Here is a 20,538-nt window from a genome sequence, read left to right as displayed (position 1 = left end):
TGGAAAATTGGATATTTCCAAATATTACTCAAATATTAAAAAATAGCTGAAAATTTGTGGGCATGTATAGATTCAAAGAAGACCTTTGAATTGAGTTAACTTATAATAACTCAGTTTAGTCTGTTGAGACAAATTATTTGCATTTTGAGTATGTCCTCCAGTTTCTGACACCCACCATTAGTGTGTAGTCATCCCCCCCTCTGGGCCACCTTTGGTAAACTTGTAGATCATATATTATGATTAACTGTCTTTCCTCTAAATTCAACTTTTCCAGGCTTACAGTGTAAATATTTGAGATAAATATTTAAGCAAAATGGATTTTAAAAGAAGAGTAAGAAGAAATCAACATATTTATTTATTTATTTGGAACACAAGATACTATAAAGTAGAATTTTTGGGCAAATGAATTGGTATAACAAAAATTTAAAAAAAGTTAAATAAACTTCCCTTTTAGTTGTAATAACTTGATTATTTAATTTATACTAACACAAGTTTTCATTCCCTATTACTTAAAAAAATGTAAGCAAACTGGTTACCTTAAAGTTAAGTAAAGTCAACTTATCCAGTCTTACAGTATTAAAAAAAAGTTAAATCATCTTCCCCTTCAGTTGTAATAACTTGATGTTTTAAGTTATGCTAACTTAAGTTTTCATTACCTATTACCTAACTTTTTTTTTTTTTAAGGCGACTGGTTTGCTCATGTTTTTAAAAGTAAATTCAATTTATCCGGACTTACATTATATATGATTACTAGGCTTAATCCCTGTGCAGTTGTATTGTAATTTGCAAGACATTTAAGAGACTAATTTAACAAGTTTGTACGTGATAAAGTATCTGTGTAATTTTCCACAAATGACTACAGATGGCCTCGAGAAATGGTGAAGCACTAAATTAAACAAATGAAATTCACCTCGCTGATCTGTCTCATAGATAAAGTATGGAACTCTCCGGTAATCACCTCCCCAGGTAGAATGAATCCAGCTCAAAAACAGCAGGTCATCAGTTTTAAGAATACTTAATATTGATGCGCAGGACTATCTCTGCGGTAAGGTGCTGCTATAGGTTTGGAGCTGTGATGTATGGTGGAGAACTGGGGCATTAGGTGCTGTTGCAGTAGGTTTCATCAGCATCAGCACTCAGTGCAGGACCAGCCTGATGACACTGCTGTCACTCAGTGAGCCTCATGGGCCCTGAAACCACCGACCGTTGTCAATCCGTCTAATACATCACCGGATCAATAAGAACCACCCATTATGGATTACCTACACGAGACAGAACACTCCCTGGGTTATTTACACATATATTACATACAGTTAAACTAGTTAAAACTAGTGATTCATTTAACTAAATCCTTTTTGCTGATAAATGACACTTTTTGATTGGCCAGCACTGGCTAGAGCACCCCAGAGTGAGTGAAAATGTAGTTCTGCTGTGTTCGTAATTCTGTTTCAACAGATAATGAAATATATTTTTTCTTGAATTTCTCCATACCTCACAGTGCTCGTTATTGACCCCCTATTCATCATATATCTAAACACCCTCTGACACTTGATTACATTACTGCGCAACACATGCGGAGAATAATTATATTAGCCAATAAAATCTTAGCATGTGTCTTGTTTCTCCTATACAGACAGGATTTGGTTCTGCACTCCTGATGCTGGAGGTGTAACAGGAGGCAGGTTGTCCTCCATGATTGACTGCAGATCATGGGAGGTTCAGCAAGTAACTGGGGAAGCCTATCTTAATGAGGAGATCTGCACAAGTGCAGTAGCCATAACAAACCAAAAATCAAATTTTTTCGTGCACTATGGATTCAAAAATGAGAAACTAACTACAAGCTTTTTGTCAGATTATAACAGTGATAAAAAATACAAAAATTACTAATAATAATACTATTTAATACTAATTATTAATAATAAAAATGACTCATACTGATTTTTCTGCTTATTAAAAAAACTTTAATGTCAGACAAACATAACCTGAGTAAATATAAAAAGCACTTTTTAAATGTTAATTTTATTTAGTAAAGAAAAAAACTATCCAAACCAATCTAGCCCTGTGTAAAAGTGTTTGCCCATAAACCTAATAACTTGGTTGATGAATTTTGCTCCACTCTTCTTTGCAGAATTGTTTTAATTCAGCCTCCTTGGACGGTTTTCCTGCATAAACGTCTTGTTTAAGATCATTTACTTCTCAAACAGACTTTGACTAGACCATCCAAAAACTTATTTTTTTTAATTTACTTTTTCTTTTTTTTTTTTACTTATTGGAGCACCATCATGATTCAGAAGCTGTTGTTTTGAGGTATTTTAAGAAGAAAATGTGTTCTTATTTTTTTCTTAATTCACTTAGATTTTTAACCTCTTTTTTAAAAACTTATTTTTCTACCATTTTCCAGTTAATTAGTCAAAATAAGACAAACAAAATGCTTGTATCTAATTTGTGTTGTTTTTCATGTTTTCTCACTTTTTCCATGGTTGTAATCGGATCAGTTGTTCTTTACATTGTTTCCAAAAATTTAATGATGAAGAAACCCACAGAAATGCTATAAAATTACTTCTAATCTAATCTGTTTACATTGGCTTTCACTGAAAGCAAATAAGTTTTTTTTTTTCCATTTCTTAGAAAGTTGCTTGTTGGTGACACAAGGTTTTTGTAAATATTGCTTGATTTCATCTCTCTAACCATGTTTCAGTCAGACCCTAGTGTTCACCTGTTCACCTGTAGCGAGACTGAGTCTGTGTGTTTGTGTGTGTGTGTGTGTATTACTTGCCCTGATCCTGCTCCAGCACTCTTCAATGCCTAGATTTTATGAGCTGACATTTTCAAATGTTACTTTTAGTCTGGGATGACACTCAGGTAGCAGCAGCCCCGCTCGTGATGCTCCTGTGCCGGGGGAATAGGCACGGTTGTCAGGGGTTTATGACTGCTGTTCATGTTCATGTAAATATGACATTTAGAGTGAATGAGGAGCACGGGGGAAGTGAGGAAATACGCTTCATATCATACCTTTTCAATTAAAGAACGATGTGAGCAGCCTGGCTGATATAGAGGGGCCTCCGCAAGTCTCCCTTTTTTGATTTAGGTAATTGTCAGACATGAAGGCAAATATTGAATCAGGTTTATTGGAGCTCGTCGGCACAATGCGGCAGAGCGTTTGAATTACCATTCAGCTGTTTGGCTGGATCGGAGCTGCTGTGTGAGTTTTAAGGGCCAGGTGCTCCTGAAACAATAGACACTGAAACCCAAACTCTGCTGAAAGTACAATGGAAATGAAAGCGGTGAATAGGAGCTCGGGGGGGCTTTGGATGTTTGGATTTGTGTTTAAGCTCAACTGTCTGATGGCTGCAGACATTATTGCTTTCTTCAGGACTCAGGGGACTCAGGAGTAGAAGTGTAGAAGTCTTTAAAGTACTGTTTGAGCTAGATTGGATTGTATCAGGGGAGCTACTGAAAGGATTTACTTTTTGTGTCATTTGGTTGTATTTTATTTTCATTATTAACTTCCAGGGGAGAGTGGAACACAATATAAAGTGGATAAAACCGATTCCTCTGTAGTTTAACAAAAGGACAATTTGCTTGGTCACTTTCTCTTATTACCACAGCACCATGTTAGGGCTGCAACGATTAGTCGATATAATGGACAATGTCGATTATAAAAAATTGTCGACTCCAAATGTTTGTTGTCGACTAATCGTCAATTAATAGCACTACACAAAGTACTGAGGATCACAACAGATTTCACCTTTCTTTACAAAATATCAGCACCTTCCACATTCAAAGGACAATGTTCTGGACTTTTGAAGGACATTAAATCCTTTGTTCAGCTGTTTCTATCATTTTGAACCAGTAATGAAAGCTAGAAACAGAAGTCGGACCCACTTCAAGCAGAGAAGGAGGGCATTAGTCGATAATCGTTGACTAATCGGAAAAATAATCGGCAGATTAGTCGACTACTAAAATAATCATTAGTTGCAGCCCTACACAACAGCAGCACCAACTTCACGACTGACGACTGTTTAAGAAAGATTTTTATACTTTGTCCAAAAGAGGGAAAAAAAAGGTAATTCTCTCTACTAAGCAGTTGCTTTTTGTTCTAAAAGAATAAATCTAAAAACAAAAATAGTGCATAGTGCCCCATAAAGGAAAAAAGGAGGAGAATAAGATAAGGAGGCTATAATAAGATAGCAAGGCATTTTTAGGCAGCCATTCCCTCAGTAAACAAAGTTAGTAAGTAACGGTTGGCAATACTTTGCAAAGAATCTGTGAAGCTGAGGCCCCATCCATCATACATATTTTAATATTTAAAACAAAAGAAGAGTCTCCCTGCAAATAGCTTGCATGAGCATGCAGTAGTACCTCATACGAGAGACATCAACACACCATAAAGAAGGACTAATAATGTGGGAGGGGCTAGGACAATGACATAGGCCAGTCATGAACACAGAAGCACATGGGGTAATGTAAACAAAGCAACACTGACACTGGCCAGAGCAGTTGTTGTCTAGGGATACGAGTGTGTGTGTGTGTGTGTGTGTGTCTGTCCATGTAAATTCATCATCATCAAGAGCTCTATTTATAGCAGTCTGTCTTCTGGGAGTAATGAGTCATTGGAGGTCTGTACAGTGATGATGCTGGTCGGGACGTAAACAGCGGGACGGTACTGCAGACGCTCATTTTCCCATGACTCATCACTGCTGCTCACCTGCTTATCCACCAGGACCCCCCAATCAATTACCCACCAGAAACACCTGAAGAAACACAGTGTAATGAAATGTTAATGAAAACGTAATGAGAGCAGTAATTTGTGTGTGTGTGTGTGTGTGTGTGTGTGGAACTGAAAGTGAACTGAAAGAACTGAGAGTGTGTTTTAGAACACATTCACTCATTAACTCTAACACAGTGCACCCGAACCTAACTGACCTTTCACCCCTCAACCTCTCACTCTCATTACTGCTTACACTACAGCTTACTCTCTCTCTCCATCACTTCTTTCTTTCTTTCTCTCTTTCTTTCTTTCTTTCTTTCTTTTTTCTTATTAGACACTGGAGGCTCTATTTTAGCAATCTATCTATAGGCGAGACATCAATTGTACATCGCGCAGCTGGATTTAGGGCGTTGTCTTTGGTCTCTTGAGCTCAAAAAACTACATTGCGCAGCTCGAAATGCTCAAAAGGTGTGTACTAATTCTCTTAAATCAAAAGAATGGGTGTGTTTTGGGCATACTGGGAAATAAACCAATCAGCAATGTACTTTACTTGACATTCCCTTTAAGAGCCAGGTAAGCTCTGACTTTGGCACATTGATATCTTAAATATCTTTAATGGCTGTTAGTAGGGTGTACTATCACAATGAGCATTGCGACATGCCTTTCGCAGGGTCTACCGTAGGGTCCTGGCTCTTTCCCCAAGAGGACGTAAAAGCTTTTCCCTCACTGTCCTATAAGAATTCTCACAGAGGCTTCCTTCTGGGAAGTGTACCTCTTGGTGAGAGTTCATCAACTGCTAGACATGCCTCTACAACTCACTTAATGGTCATTTTCATGGCCAAGATCTGTTTGGGATCCAACGATGGTCTGGTTCTTTGAGGATGGATGCCTTGTGAGGAGTGCCTCAATCCTTTGCTGTCCTTTGCTGTGCAGTGACACATTTATTCAGCAGGATAATGCTCGTCCACACACTGCAAGTGTTTCCCATCAATGTTTACACCAAATTGCAGAACTTCCTTGGCCAATCGAACATTTACGGGGCAGCTAGAACACCAGCTTTGGCAAAGTTAATTTTTTTGGAATTTAGATTCCAACAATATGTGAATGAGTGTATTTTAGCCTATCTTTTTCATACTCATCTCCCTCTCTCCCACTCTCCCTCTCTTTCTCTCTTTCCCTCTCTCTCTATCTCTCTCTCTCTCTCTCTCTCTCTCTACAAGAGTGTGTGTGTGTGTGTATCAGTAATAGGATCATGAGGGTCAACCACATCAAGTGACAGATCACAGAAATCCATTTCAGAGACAGGGTGAGGGAAGTTAAGTTAATCCAGAGTGTCAAACCAAACACCGCTCATTACAGACTTCACTCAGTCTGATGGAATGGGCTGAAACGCACTCTGACTGCTCGTCCTAAAAGCTCTGGAGCGAACATGAGCTTAAGCTTTAGAGGACGATGTGTGAATATGAGCATTGTGTTAATGGTTTTGTTAAAGCGCTGTTTGCTCAGCCGTCTGTACGTCCATTTATATATCTATCCATCTCTTCCTACAGTTCAACACCAGAGTGAACAACACTGCGTGCTTCGACCATCTGGTCCAGGCCAACGTACGCAACAAGAAGATTCTGAAAGACGGCGTGCAGAACATCACAGCGAAGGGCATCACAAACTACACAAAGGGCTTCGAATTTGCCTTCAAACAGCTCTCAGATGTAAGCAGCTATTTGATCTTGATTCTTTCATTTGCATTAGTGTGTGTGTGTGTGTGTGTGTGTACGCACTCTAATGAATTAATAAATGAAATTGTTTTCCTAGACACGTTTGTTTTGCATTCATGTTCTCTGAACACACTGCTGAATCTGCTGGGCTCTTTTACTGTACTGCACTGACCTCTGTTGGTGGCTTGTTGTAACTGCAGTCTGTTTCTACTGTATGTGTTTCAGCCAAATGTGACCAGAGCAAACTGCAACAAAATCATCATGCTGTTTACAGATGGAGGAGAGGAGCGAGCTCAGGAGATCTTCTCCAGATACAACCCTAAAAAAAAGGTGAGAAAAGAGGCGTGTAATGATGTGTGCTTCTTTTGTATTTTATATTTATATTATATACAGCTCTGGAAAAAAAATAAGAGACCACTTACCGAATAAAAAAAAAAAAAAAAAAAACACTTTTGGAATATAATCAAGGAAGATGAATGACCACAAGCCATCAAACTAAGCTGAACTGGTTGAGTTTTTGCACCAGGAGTGGCATAAAGTTATCCAAAAGCAGTGTGTAAGACTGGTGGAGAAGAACATGCCAAGATGCATGACAACTGTGATTAAAAACCAGGTTTATTCCACCAAATATTGATTTCTGAACTCTTAAAACTTTATGAATATGAACTTGTTTTCTTTGCGTTATTTGAGGGTCTGAAAGCTCTGAATTGTTTTTGGTATTTTATCCATTTCTCATTCTCTGCAAGTAAATGCGCTAAATGACAATATTTATATTAGGAATTTGGGAGAAATGTTGTCTGTAGTTTATAGAATAAAACCACAATGTTCATTTTACTCAAACATATACCTTTAAACTAATTCAGAAACTGATTCAGAAACTGAAGTGATCTCTTAATTTTTTCCAGACATGTATATTTTCTTTACTTGTATACCTCTCTCCCTTAGAAGTTCACATATGCCATCTATGCAGCTTTAGGTTTCACATAATCATGAATACTCTGTATACGATTGCTTTTTAACCTGTCTTTATCCCCGTTTCCCTCAAAGTGCCTTACTTCTGGCCGCTATAAGACTGTATATCAGACACTGTTCATAGTAGACAGCAGTAATAAAACCATCTACGGTACTTATTGCTGCTGTAGTTCGGTCACACACACTTTGTTGGACCTTTTTGTGGCACACATTCACTGTGCCATTGTTTCTATAAGCTTCTGCAATGTCAAGGTTTATTTCAATCCAGTGTTTGATTCCAGGTTCGCATATTCACATTCTCTGTTGGCCAGCATAACTATGACACAGGGCCCATACAGTGGATGGCCTGCGCCAATAAAGGTACAAATTGTGTTTTACTTTGTTACAGTTTGTGTGTGTCTCGAGTGCATGTGTGTGGTGTATTTGGAGTGTTAAGTTAGCAGATCTTTATTGAAAAATGTTGATCCTTATGAAAAAGTTGTATACTTAATATAATAATAGTGTACTTTAATTATTCCAGATATAGTTTAAATATTTTTTTACTGTGTAAATTAATCACTTAATCACTTAATCTGTATTTTAGACAGTAGAAAAGAAAAGTAGCACCGTTGTAAAAATAAATAAATAAATAAATAAATAAAAGTATATCTACATTATGCAGAATTGGGTCTGTCCTCAAGTTATTATGGATCTACTCATTTGTACTTAATTACTGCTTGTTTGTTATTAAAATGATATACATTTGCACAAAATTTATACTGACTATAATAGTCATATGCTATTTTCGCCACTATTTAATACAATTTAAGTATATTTATGTAAGCTGTCCGACTGAACATTAAAAACATATAAAATGATTAAAGTATAGATTTACCATCACATTCAGACAAAAGCAATATATCTCATTGCAAGCATAAGCTGTTAAAGTTATTTATTATTATTAATTAAAGTAAACTTTTAAAGTATAGTTTTACCACATTAAAGTCATATCTGCACAATTTTAATTTTTATGAGCGACACAAAATTAATGATTTGCTAACAAATTTTACTGAGGTACAGTTTTATTGCGGAAATAAAGGCTCCTATGACACATGTAGTAAAATAATAGTTTTATCATTAAAAGCAATTTTATACAATAATACTAAGTCTTTTTTTAGTACGAAATACACCAGTACAAAATTAGCACAGACAAATATAAAGTATACTTTTTTAAAGTACACTGTAGGAAAAAATGCAAAAATGAGGCAAAGGGTGCACTTTTATTATATTAAAATATACAGCTTTTTCACAAAGGAAGCAACAAATCTAGACATTAGAAACAGGTACTCCAACAAAAGCAGGATAATCTCTTTTAATTATTCTAGAATTTGGAAGAAACAATAGGTAAGCAGGTATTCCATTATTTTACTTTTCTCTCATTATTTCTTAGAGTAACTACATTACTACGGGAAACTGAAGAACTGAACACTGAAGACCTCTAGTGGCAGAAACATGCATGTCTGCTGGTATAAATGCTGAAATGTATGTCTAAAATCTTGTTCTTTTCTTCTGTTTTTCAGGTTACTTCTATGAAATCCCTTCTATTGGAGCCATCCGCATTAACACGCAGGTCTTGTACAAATGCATACACAATATACTGTATATGAACATTTTTTTTTTTTTGTAAAGAGCTTACACATACTGTAAATGTTTGTCTTAAACCAACTAAAGTAATGTTTGCATTGTGTGTTGTGCTATGCAGGAGTATCTGGATGTCCTGGGCAGACCCATGGTCCTGGCTGATGCTAAACAAGTGCAGTGGACCAATGTCTACCTGGATGCTTTGGTAATAAGTGATCTACAAAAAAAAAAAAAAAAAAAAAAAATGTAATTTGAAATGTCTACCTGAGTATCGTCACAGTCACATGTACAGGTGCATCTTAAAAAAAAAATAGAATATCACTAAGAAGTTACTTTATTTCAGTAATTCAGTTCAAAATGTAAAAACTCATGTATCATGTATATTACACACAGAGTGATCTACCATTGACCATCCAAACCCTCACTGACCATCAGTATATTTCATTTGTAAATCAAGGGAGCAGAGTCTGGAGGAAGAGTGGAGAGACACACACTCCAAGCTGCTCGAGGTCTAGTGTGAAGTTTCCACCAATCAGTGATGGTTTGGAGAGACATATCATCTGCTGGTGTTGATCCACTGTGTTTTATCAAGTCTAAAGTCAGCGCAGTGTTTTTCCAGACAATCTTACAGCACTTCATGCTTCGCTCTGCTGACAACATTTTTTTGGAGCTGCAGATTTCATTTTCCAGCAGGACTTGGCACACTGCCAAAAGTATCAACTGGTCTTGTGTAATATTCTAATTTTCCTGATACACTAATTTTTGGGTTTTTACTGTCTTTAAGCCATAATCATCAAGAATTAAAATAAATAAACACATAAAATAGATCACTGTGTGTAATACATCTATATATGTGTTTTACATTTTGTACTGAATTACTAAATAAAGTAACTTTTCAAAGATATTCATTTTTTTTGAAATGCACCTGTAAGCCTTGTATCTCCAAAAATAGTATTCCAAGTCAATCGTGAGTGTTTTATGATTGCCCATTCATTATGATGTTTTGATACAATAAACTATTTTATTTTAATAACACAAGTTAAACAAATTCAAGTATTTGTTCAAGGCTTTTGCATGCATACTATGTATTTTAATTTTATTTGCCGGGTGTTGTGCCAAATTCTAGCTCTCTGTAAGAATTAAACTACCCTTCTGTTTATAAATAAGGGTTAATCTACTGTTACAGCCTAAGCGTTTATGTCCATACTGCCGAGTGATGCACCTGCAAAGTCATTGTCAGATTGCAATTCTACTTAGAAGGAAGATGGAAAGTTACCAGGAACAATACATTACTACAATCTAGACTTGACAAGACTTGAACAAATCTTCATATTTAGGTCATAATTATTGAGTTACATATACAGAAGTCAGGGATAGATCCATGATAGGATGCGTCATCAAGGCAAGCTCTTATGATGGCAGCAGCATGGGGACTAGAATTGTCCTGTCCACCAAGACAAATGTTGGAGTAGTCACTGAAGATTTCTGAATAACCCATGACTGTCTGGCTCAACTACCCACCAACTTTCATTCTTATCAGTTGATTCTGATTTTTGACTCTACATTTTCAGATAATGAGCGTATTTTAAATGCAAATGTCATTTTGATCAATATGGACATGTGAAAATGGTCATGTAGTTATAAAGCATGATTAGAAAACGAATGTTACTCTTTGAGAAATAGTTTTTTTATCTTATTCTGTATCATGTTAACAGGAAGAATTTTGATTAGATAGCTTCAAAGCATTGGAAACATTCTTGCTTCGCCACATTTTTCTTATTGTTTATGCATCTCATCAAACGCTGCAAATGTAAACGGCACCCATTTCATAGAATAACTCAGCTCATCAGTAGTGGGCCTATGGTGGTCACTTTCCATTGATGTTTGGGGCGACTGATGCACTGTGCAGCAACAGATGGTACTGTATATACTGTACCTCTAAGTGCACCCACATGCTACTGTAGGTGTATCAAAGACAAAGACCAAAGGATGTACAGTACAGGCCAAAAGTTTGGACCCACCTTCTCTTTTTCAATGCATTTTCTTTATTTTATCATGACTATTTACATGGTAGATTCTCACTGAAGGCACCAAAACTATGAATGAACACATGTGGAGTTATGTACTGAAATAATTATATATATACAAAATAGCCACCCTTTGCTCTGATTACTGCTTTGCACACTCTTGGCATTCTCTCAATGAGCTTCAAGAGGTGGTCACCTGAAATGGTTTTCCAACAGTCTTAAAGGAGTTCCCAGAGGTGTTTAGCACTTGTTGGCTCCTTCACTCTGCGGTCCAGCTCACCCCAAACCAACTGAATTGGGTTCAGGTCCGGTGACTATGGAGGCCAGGTCATTTTTTGTTAAGTACATAAAACTCCACATGTGTTCATTCATACTGTTGATGCCTTCAGTGAGAATCTACAATGTAAATAGTCATAAAAATAAAGAAAACGCATTGAATGAGAAGCTGTGTCCAAACTTTTGGCCTGTACTATATGTATTTCATAGATGTTTCTGTTGTGTTGTCACCTCTTATAGTATATGGCAGTGTTGTACAATATTATTGTTGAAGTTTAGTAACTTCTGACCTCTGTGTGACCTTAGGAGCTGGGTCTGGTCATCACAGGCACCCTGCCTGTCTTCAACAAGACCAGTTCCGAGGACGGTTCCCGCAAACAGGTCTCTATAAACTCTCTTATCTGCAGAAACTCTTGAGACGTGCAGCAGCTATCTGAATCACTGACCTGAGAATAGAACAGCAGAAGACAGAAATCAGACCCAAATGTCTATTAATAGCCTTGTCCCTGGAAATGTGTGATATTTTGGTCACTTTAAGTTGGAAAAAGTTAGCAGTGACGCAGAACGCTTTATCTGACGGACGTAGTAACCCTGGGGACAGTAACCTTTTGGGAAATGGGATTGAGGATCATGATGATCTTCACAGTTGTAGGAAGTAAATATTAGTATGATAGTAAGTTGAGGGGTATTTGGGTCTAATGAACAGCTCAGTCTGTGTTTATGTTTAATGTGTGTGTGTGTATGAAGAACTTGTTGTTCTGACATGACAGACATTAAGGGCATTAGTGTTGCAACTGATGTTGTGTGTTAATTGTTATCACAGCATTGGCTTTTGAATTACTGTTATCACTACAGGGGCCGTATTAGGCTTTTTGTTAGCAAAGCAGTTACAATTGGTATGATGTTCTGTAAGGATCCTGGACAGAAATGTCAGATAATTCAGATCATGCTTGTTTCAGTCAAAATAAAGCTGGCCATTGGGTTCTGAGTGGTCCAGTGGACTAAGGCAATGGCACTATAATCAGGAGATCGCTGGTTCGAATCCCGGTTATGCAGCTTGCCATCAGCTGCCAGAGCCCTGAGAGAGCACAATTGGCTTTGCTCTCTCTGGGTGAGTAGATAGTGCTCTCTCACCACATCACTCCAAAGTGTGATGTCAATCAGCACAAGGCATCTGTGAGCTGATGTATCAGAACCGAGTCGCTACACTTTTCTCTGAGTGCGCTATGATGCTACTCAGCAATGCTACATCAGCAGCAGTTCAAAAATAGTAAGTATCTAAGACATTTTGACAAAAGTGAATTTGTGATGGCTAGAAACATCAGGCAGGTCTTGTGGGCTGTACCCGGTATGCAGTGGTCAGCACCTACCAAAGCACTCCAAGGAACAACTGGTGAACCATGAACCAGGTTAATTGGCATCCAAGGCTCACTAATACGATGGGAAGCAAAAGCCATTGGTCTCATATTTTCTGGTCCAACAGAAAAGCTAGTGTAGCAGAAATAGCTAAAAAAAAATTATGCCTAGATGTGTCAGAGCTGTATCGGCAAAATTGGATCTAGTTAATATTAGACAAAATGTTTAAATGTATATTTAAATACAAAAAAAACCCTTTAAGACTTTATAAGTTGTAATAAGTAAATGTGGGTAATATGAGTCAGCTCGTATTTTAAATTCAGCAGTTAAGTCTTTATGTGAAGTAGTTGAAGTGGTCTAACACTAAAGAGATGAGCCGTTGGTGTCATTTTAATGCTGTCTGTGGGTATGTAATAGAAATGTACATGTATTTAGGCATTTATATTCATTTATATGTTATACGTCCTATATGAAAGCATGTTTATATAAAACTTACAAATAACTTTCAGTTAACAGAAAATATGTGTTAAGTAATTGTGAAGTATTTATATTAGTTTATGCATCATATAAATTCCAAAAAATGTTAAATTGTCAAAAAGTGAAAACCAGCTAAAATGAAGATCCAAGGATTTTGGGACATCATAGACAAGATAATAATTGTTTTTATTGTGATAAGCATTGATGCAATTATGTAGATGTAGAGCCCTATAAACAAATAAATAAATAAAGTCTAAAAACTATTTCATAGGTTTTCTTTCTCTTTTTTCAGATATCTTTTTCATTGTTTTGTCTTTTTACTAAAATATAACTTAAAATGTTCACGGAACTGTAGAACTGTAGAATGTGCATCTATATGTTGTTCAAAAAGCCAATCAAATGAGTCTAATGATCTGTTTTCTCAACATCCTGAAAATCATAGGACCCTATATTAGTATCGTTTGGCATCTGTAACATTCTTATCTTAAAAGTGATAAGTGATGTTAATATGATTTTAAACTTCATTTGTTATAAATGTTTCTCATGTTTTCTAAAGAAATCCCCCAAAAAACAAAAAAAATAAGTCTACCGTCCTCTTTCATCTAGCACCAGAACCAGCTGATTCTGGGAGTGATGGGTGTGGATGTGTCTCTGGACGACATTAAAAGACTAACTCCACGCTTTACTGTGAGTATAATAAAGAGCACATAAACACACACACTCACTCTTAACACACATACACACTTATCTCAACTCATCACATAAGCACACCAAGTTCAGAGCCACCAATTAATTTCTCTTTTGTACTTTTTTAATGAAATGAATGAATGAAATTAGTTCATTTGTGACGCAATGCTTCATCAGACTTCATCAGACTTCATTAAAGTTCATTAAAGCAGACGTGAGTGGGGTGTAATCCTGAGCTGAGATCTGGAGTAGAGTGACAGTCATTCTTCTCCTTTGTTATAAGAGTAACTGTGTAAGAATAGTCTATTGTTCTATTCTCTGGTTTTCTGTGGCCTTGTTTCTCAGGCTTGCTCTGTGCAGACGCACTCTGGAGAGGCTATAAGCTTTTTATGCTCACCCCGTACATTACGCAAGCATCTGCTTGTACTTAGATTTGATTTGTAAATGGTTGTGATTTTCCATTAAGCTCTGAGGAGTGTTTCCAGATGAACAGACACTGTTGATTAACACACATAGCTGGGGGATGATTGACAGATCAGGCCGGTGTTGAGTGGAGATGTTGGACAGTATCGCTGCTCGGTGGGATTAAATAATGTCTCTCGCCGACTCTCTCAGGACCAGGCCCATTAGGCTCTAATGGGGATTGGGGTGATGCTGGTGTGTCCACTGAATGAAAGTGCCACTCACTATTTCTCTTCCTGCCTGTTCCTCTCCTCCGCCTCTCTCAGATCGGCCCTAATGGTTATTATTTTGCGATTGACCCCAATGGCTATGTGCTGCTCCACCCAAACCTCCAGCCAAAGGTACGAGTCTGTCTGTACTTCACTGTTCATGCCTAAATCTGTGGTTTGAAATGTGTGCTTATTTTTCCCCCATCAAGTTTCTTTTGAAGTTTGTATTGCATTGTTTTGTTCTTTCTTTCTTTTTCTATTTTTTCTCTCATTTTCTTTCTTCCTTTGCCTGTTTTCCATTGCATGTCAGATTCTTATCCCCCATGTGTTACATGTTGTTTGTGTAAATATCCTTCATAAATAGGATTTTATTTGTATTTTTTTTTACTATTATTTAAGAGACCTAATCTTAGATGGTTGCACCTTATGTTTCAAATTGTTTCAACAATTGTCCCATTTTTCTGACTAATTCTCAAATATATTTTATACTCTTGTTTTGGTGAGTGTTAAGTCTATAAACATATTTATAAAGGTATTAAATTGTATATTATGTCACAGGATGCACATAAAAAGTAGAACTTAGCTTTTTACAGTGACTTACAACATGACGCCAAACTAGGCCTGTCACGATAAAAAAATATATTTATTTATATATTTATAAAAAATATATATTTTCCTAGAAATGATACACAATATTTTACTAATTTTAAGACTATTTAATGCTACTGACATAATGATAACATGATAACATAAGAAAAAAACTATTATACACTTTTTTAAAGACAACACAATTTGATTTAATCATTAATTCTAATTATTTTGAAAATTATATTTATATATCTTCACCTACTTTAGTCCACACTGTGTGTATGGAGTCACAGTTATTGAAGCATGGCTGGCTAAAATACTGTTCACTGTTATATATGTGAACAAACATACAAATAAACACAATAGATGATATCATGATAATGTTCATTTAGAAGTTAAGTTCATTTATTGTACGATAAATCGATTTTGCAGTTATTGTGACAGGCCTACGCCAAACATATTTCACAGTCTTTTCCTCAGTCTTATATTACGAGAATGTATTAAAAAACTTTTAAATGGGTTTTAAATAGCCTGATTCTAGAAATGGACCAACCAGTGGTTTAAGTATGATCAATAATCTGCAAATGCCAAATGAGAAAAGGAATAGATGCTACATTACCCTTTCCAGGCAAACTTGGTAATGCATCATTGTGGAAGGCTTCTGTAAGGTTCTGTTTTGTCTCTAAAGATGAAATAATTTTTAGCCTTTGGAGTCAAGCTCATTAAAAGCTCTGGACCATCTCTGGATCATATTGGAACAGCAGAGAGTACCATACAGAATTGCACTGTGTTTTTGTTTAGTGAAAACACAACTGGAAAAGACTGCTTATTCAGCAGATTGATGATTCATTTAGGTTTCTGACTAAAACTGCTGTACTTGTTCGTGGTTAACAGTGGGAGAAATGGGTAGGCATCATTGTTATGTTCAAACGTCTGGATCGGATCATCTCTGAAACTATAAAGCTTGTGGGATACTCCCAGGCAGCAATGGTTCGTGGAGGGACAAACCATGAATAGCTGGAATAGCTGGAGTGGCTGGAATCGCTACTTTTCACATAGTCAGGTCACATAATGTTTTAAAACGATGGTTATTAAATACCTTGCAAGACCCTCTGCTGCTAGAGGTAGGAAAGTGCATATCTACAGATCAGACTGGCCCTTGTTTATCATTAAAAACACAAACAATGGAGAAGAAAACATCAGGACTGGACCAGTTTTTTTTTTTTTTTTGTTGTCACCGGGAAGGCTGACTATGTTTGCACTGTTCGCCTGTGAAACAATGGTCACCTTGTCACTGCAGCACAGAATTCTGCTAACTGTCCCTCAAGGACACGGTATGTCATGGAACTCACAGGGAACTTCCTATTGGCTAGCTGGACCATGCTAATGCTGCAGTAGCAATGTTAGGACAAACCTGGCCACAAGCATGCTAATGCTGTGGTGGTGATGTGGGACAAACCTGGTTGCTGGCATGCTGCTGTGGTAGCATAAGCATGCCGGAGAAGCTTGGGACCTGATGTGCTAACACTGCTGCAGTGATGTTGGACAAAGCTGATATGTAGTATCATGATAGTAATGTGGGATAAGGCCAATAGCATACATAAAAGACACACAGTTATTATATATATATATATATATATATATATATATATATATTACATTACATTTGGCAGATGCTTTTGTCCAAAGTAAAAGAGTAGAAGAATAGAAGTTCAAGGTAAAAAAAAAAAAAAAAACTTAAACGGAGCCTAAAGGAGGTCAAAGGGAAATGGTGGGATAAAGGTGGAAAGGAGGGGAAGAAGGAAGCAGTTGTTCATTTAGAATTTGTTACTAATTGTTGCAAGTTATCATGCTGGAACGAGACAGGACACACCTGACAACAGCCATTAATGAGATGGTCCTTAAGTAACACAGTGAATGGAAAAATGTGGTGTATCTTCTGTAACATCTGCCAGATGTCTATTCAACCTATACTATTCAAACTATTTTGGTAGCACCCCAACCTACGATTAAGCTGGTGGTTTTAATGTTCTGGCTCATCAAGCAAAATCCGTTCAGTTGCACCTTTTCACGGTTGCACATTTAGCTTTTTAAGGACATTGACTAGTTCCAGACAGGCACTTTCAATGCCGACAAAAAGCTCTAATCTGTTTTCAGCACCCAGAAAAGCAGCAGATATGAAGAACCTGTTAGTGATTCAACACAGCCTTAATGCTGCGGCTTTCGGAGCCCAGGTGGAAGGTCATGAATTTAGAATGTATCAACATGCATTTGCAGCCAACGAATAAGCGTAATCAGGGTCCAGAGCTCCAGAGCTGCACATGGTCCATGTGCTGGATGCGTTTTGCAGCATAACCTTTGCAGTTTGCCTGAAGTAACGGTGTGGTAAACTGGCAGTGAACTCGCATATATGTTTCTCAATTGATCCCAGCCATGTACGTATCAGCCTATCTGTGGAAACGCTTTGATTCTGGTATTCCGCTACACACGCAGGGTGGTATGCATCGTTGACACGAAGCATATGCGATGAATACAGGGAAGAAACCCTTCGTGTGTGTGCGGTGAGTGATGTCCAGGATAAGCAGGGCAGTGTTTTATTCTCGAGGTGGACGCGGTAAAAGCACTATCTATCACCTCATCACTGATAACTGCTGCCCGGCTATGACAAACCCTCCAGCTTCAGACGGGAAAGCTGGAGACGTGCGGACGACGGCTGGTGAGAGTAGTTTACACTTTGTGTGATTTAAAATCATACCGTAATCACGAGCCAGGGCGGCTGAGTTATGCACACATAACCCTCTGTGTAAATGTTTCAAGCGGTCCTGGTTCCTTGAGTCTATCTAAAGAGAACACATGTTTGCCGGTGTGGGGAGAAGTGCCGAAATATATCAGCGTTAGTGCTGAAATGCCGGGTCAGGCGAGTGTGATGTGTGCTGTTAAAAGTGCATTAAAATAGCAAAGCTCCAGGTCAAATATATGGAGGACATTAACTTCTACCCACAACACAAGTCAAAGCAAATAAGCGGAACCAACTCGCGTATTCTACAGTTAATACGCTTGAGTGTTATGACAGATTTCCATCTTTTCCAGAGCTCTACCCTTTGGCCTTTTGGATTAAAAGAAGCAGAAAAGGCCTAGAAGTGTTGCTCTGGCTCTCATTTCCAATGTTTTGCACGGTCGAGCCTTTGAAAGTAACCTGAAAAGACAGACGTTCCAAAGTCACGCCGGTTTCTTCACATCGTGAACATCAATGAAGGGCGACCAGCACTTGTTTGTTTTGACCAAACTTAAGGACAGCAGCTTCAGCTTGCTTCCACACTGATGGATATCCATGTGGAAAGTAGGCCATACTCTTCAGGTTTGTTTTATTTGACTCTCAGAAGTCACCTCCGGTCAGGCCCGATATCATGTGGAGATGTTCAGACGTCATCCCTTAAGGCTGTACGGCTGATTGACTAAGACACATAGGCATGGATCGAATCTCTGAACCGCGGACGCTGTACTTAACCCTGAGCAGCATGGATTTCCAAGCACGAGCCCCTTAACCGTGGGGTGCCAGATCTGCTGGAAGCAGTTCAAAGTGTTGCATGCAGGTTTGGGATAAGGAGCACAGGAGGGAATTTGTCTGCAGAAGTTTTGGAGGAAGTCATGGAGGAAAGCTTTGGAGCACCGTTGTTTGTACAGGGACATTTTTGAAAGCGTCGGCCAATGGCTGATTTGATTTTGATAATGTGGAAATGGCTCACACACTCTCGCACCACAATGGCCTCTCAGTGCCAACTCCCGGCGCTACTCGCAGGCATCAGTTCAAAGCAGGCGGCCTGTTCGCCGTTCTCCCCTCAGAGTGGGATATTCCCAGTGCTAGCTTACTGTTTACATGCTGTGCAGCTTGTGTTTTCCATCCCTTGAATGAATTAGCTTTGTGTTGTTTTTTTTAATGTCTTTTTTTTAGAAGAGGATGCGTAATCGACACATCAGGTTAAAAAACAAATACGCAATAACGTATCATGAGGTAAGGCTACAGTAGACAGTAGGGGGAGGTAGAGTAATAATAGTTTAGTCCAGTCAACATGCTTGTGTGGGGGTCACATGGGTGGAATGTGGGCTAGGTAAGTGGGCATGGCCTCTAAGTTGGTTTGTACATTTGTTTTTACTGTGTTGTTACCTAGGTTATCTACAGTAGTATCTCAGTTATTGAGGTCCAATGCAGTACAGTGTACAACCCAAATGGTACCATTGTTTAACCCATACTGGACTTTATTGTAACATGTAACATTGTAACATGAAGTCCATAGACAAAATGTTCTGGTTTCCAGTTGAGATACCGATAAAGTCACCACATGGACATGTTTTCTGGGCTTTTAAATGCAGTACTATACAAGGTTAATGTCTGCTGTAGCATCAAGACTGTGTAGCTACTAGTATAGTGTAGTTTTAGTACCTTGTGTCCTCCTCATGCTTTGTTTTCTGATCTTATTTAGGTCAGGAAGATGTTTCAATCTGACAAAAGTGCAGAAAAATGTAAAAGTCCAGAACTATCCTTCAACAGTTTGAACTCACTATTCTAATAATGTAAGAACAATAAAAATATCTGTAAGTCAGTTGATGTGTTTAACTACTTACTATCTAATCCTCGGCATGCTTTACATTCTACTTTAGACTTTAAAGTGCTGTCTGACCAGGCTGAGCCAATCTTGCTAAACTAAATTAAAGTAACAGAGTTTAGAAACCTTATGTTATCCATGTTGCATCAACCAAGTGGCATCAATTTCTCCAGACTGTGAACAATCTGAGGTAGACTATTCTACAGTGACGTGCATTATGAATAGACTAACACAGTAGATATTTCAGACATATTGATGTTTCAACTATATGAGTTTAGTCTTCAGTCAAAAATTGAGTTGTGGTCGCGTTTTGTTATTTTGCAACAGTAGAGGGTAGGTGGTATTTCAAAATAGTTAGCAGTATATTCAAATATTGGTATTTTCAATTAAATGTTCCTCCCTCTTCCCTCAAACCCAGAAAAACCTCAGGCTGCAACACCGAGCAGTAAAGCTTCACATCCAAGTTCAAGTGTGTTTAATAAACACAGGTTCAGTATCACTGGAATGAAAAAAAAAAACAAACAAAAAAAAAAACACTGTGCAACTATCTAAAAAATGCTGAATCTAAAAAATCTAAAAAATTCACTCAGTTTGTTTTACAGCCCAGCAGGAATGGCGAATTTACCCTTACCTCACCAGCCTTTATAACAGCTTACTAATGCCTATAAATAAACAAAACATTGTACATACATATTATTTACTATTTTCAAATTCAGTTTATTTATTTAGTTATGGTTATGATTTTATCTTAAGCACTGTCATCTAGTTTCTCCTCAATCATTGGCAGTACCCATTTACTATATATTACCTTACTGCCATTTACAGCAAATGCAA

The 20,538-nt window shown here is 37.6% G+C and overlaps 1 protein-coding gene across 3 annotated transcripts in view; it reads left to right on the top strand.

Annotated features, from left to right (window-relative positions):
• LOC103044147 (voltage-dependent calcium channel subunit alpha-2/delta-1) overlaps nucleotides 1-20,538 on the top strand; it is a 172,238-nt gene that overhangs the window by 98,401 nt on the left and 53,299 nt on the right. For 2 of the 3 annotated variants that reach the window (XM_049483427.1, XM_049483428.1), the window contains exons 11-19: nucleotides 6,262-6,420; nucleotides 6,652-6,756; nucleotides 7,680-7,758; nucleotides 8,958-9,007; nucleotides 9,140-9,223; nucleotides 11,628-11,702; nucleotides 13,761-13,841; nucleotides 14,570-14,644; nucleotides 19,053-19,112. In XM_049483427.1, coding sequence (XP_049339384.1) covers nucleotides 6,262-6,420; nucleotides 6,652-6,756; nucleotides 7,680-7,758; nucleotides 8,958-9,007; nucleotides 9,140-9,223; nucleotides 11,628-11,702; nucleotides 13,761-13,841; nucleotides 14,570-14,644; nucleotides 19,053-19,112 — 768 coding nt within the window. The remainder of the gene's footprint in view (nucleotides 1-6,261; nucleotides 6,421-6,651; nucleotides 6,757-7,679; nucleotides 7,759-8,957; nucleotides 9,008-9,139; nucleotides 9,224-11,627; nucleotides 11,703-13,760; nucleotides 13,842-14,569; nucleotides 14,645-19,052; nucleotides 19,113-20,538) is intronic. The other variant, XM_049483429.1, reaches the window with a different exon arrangement.

Source organism: Astyanax mexicanus, chromosome 9 (genome assembly GCF_023375975.1).
Source record: "Astyanax mexicanus isolate ESR-SI-001 chromosome 9, AstMex3_surface, whole genome shotgun sequence".
NCBI lineage: Eukaryota > Metazoa > Chordata > Actinopteri > Characiformes > Acestrorhamphidae > Astyanax > Astyanax mexicanus.
This window is presented reverse-complemented; position numbering and strand designations above follow the sequence as displayed.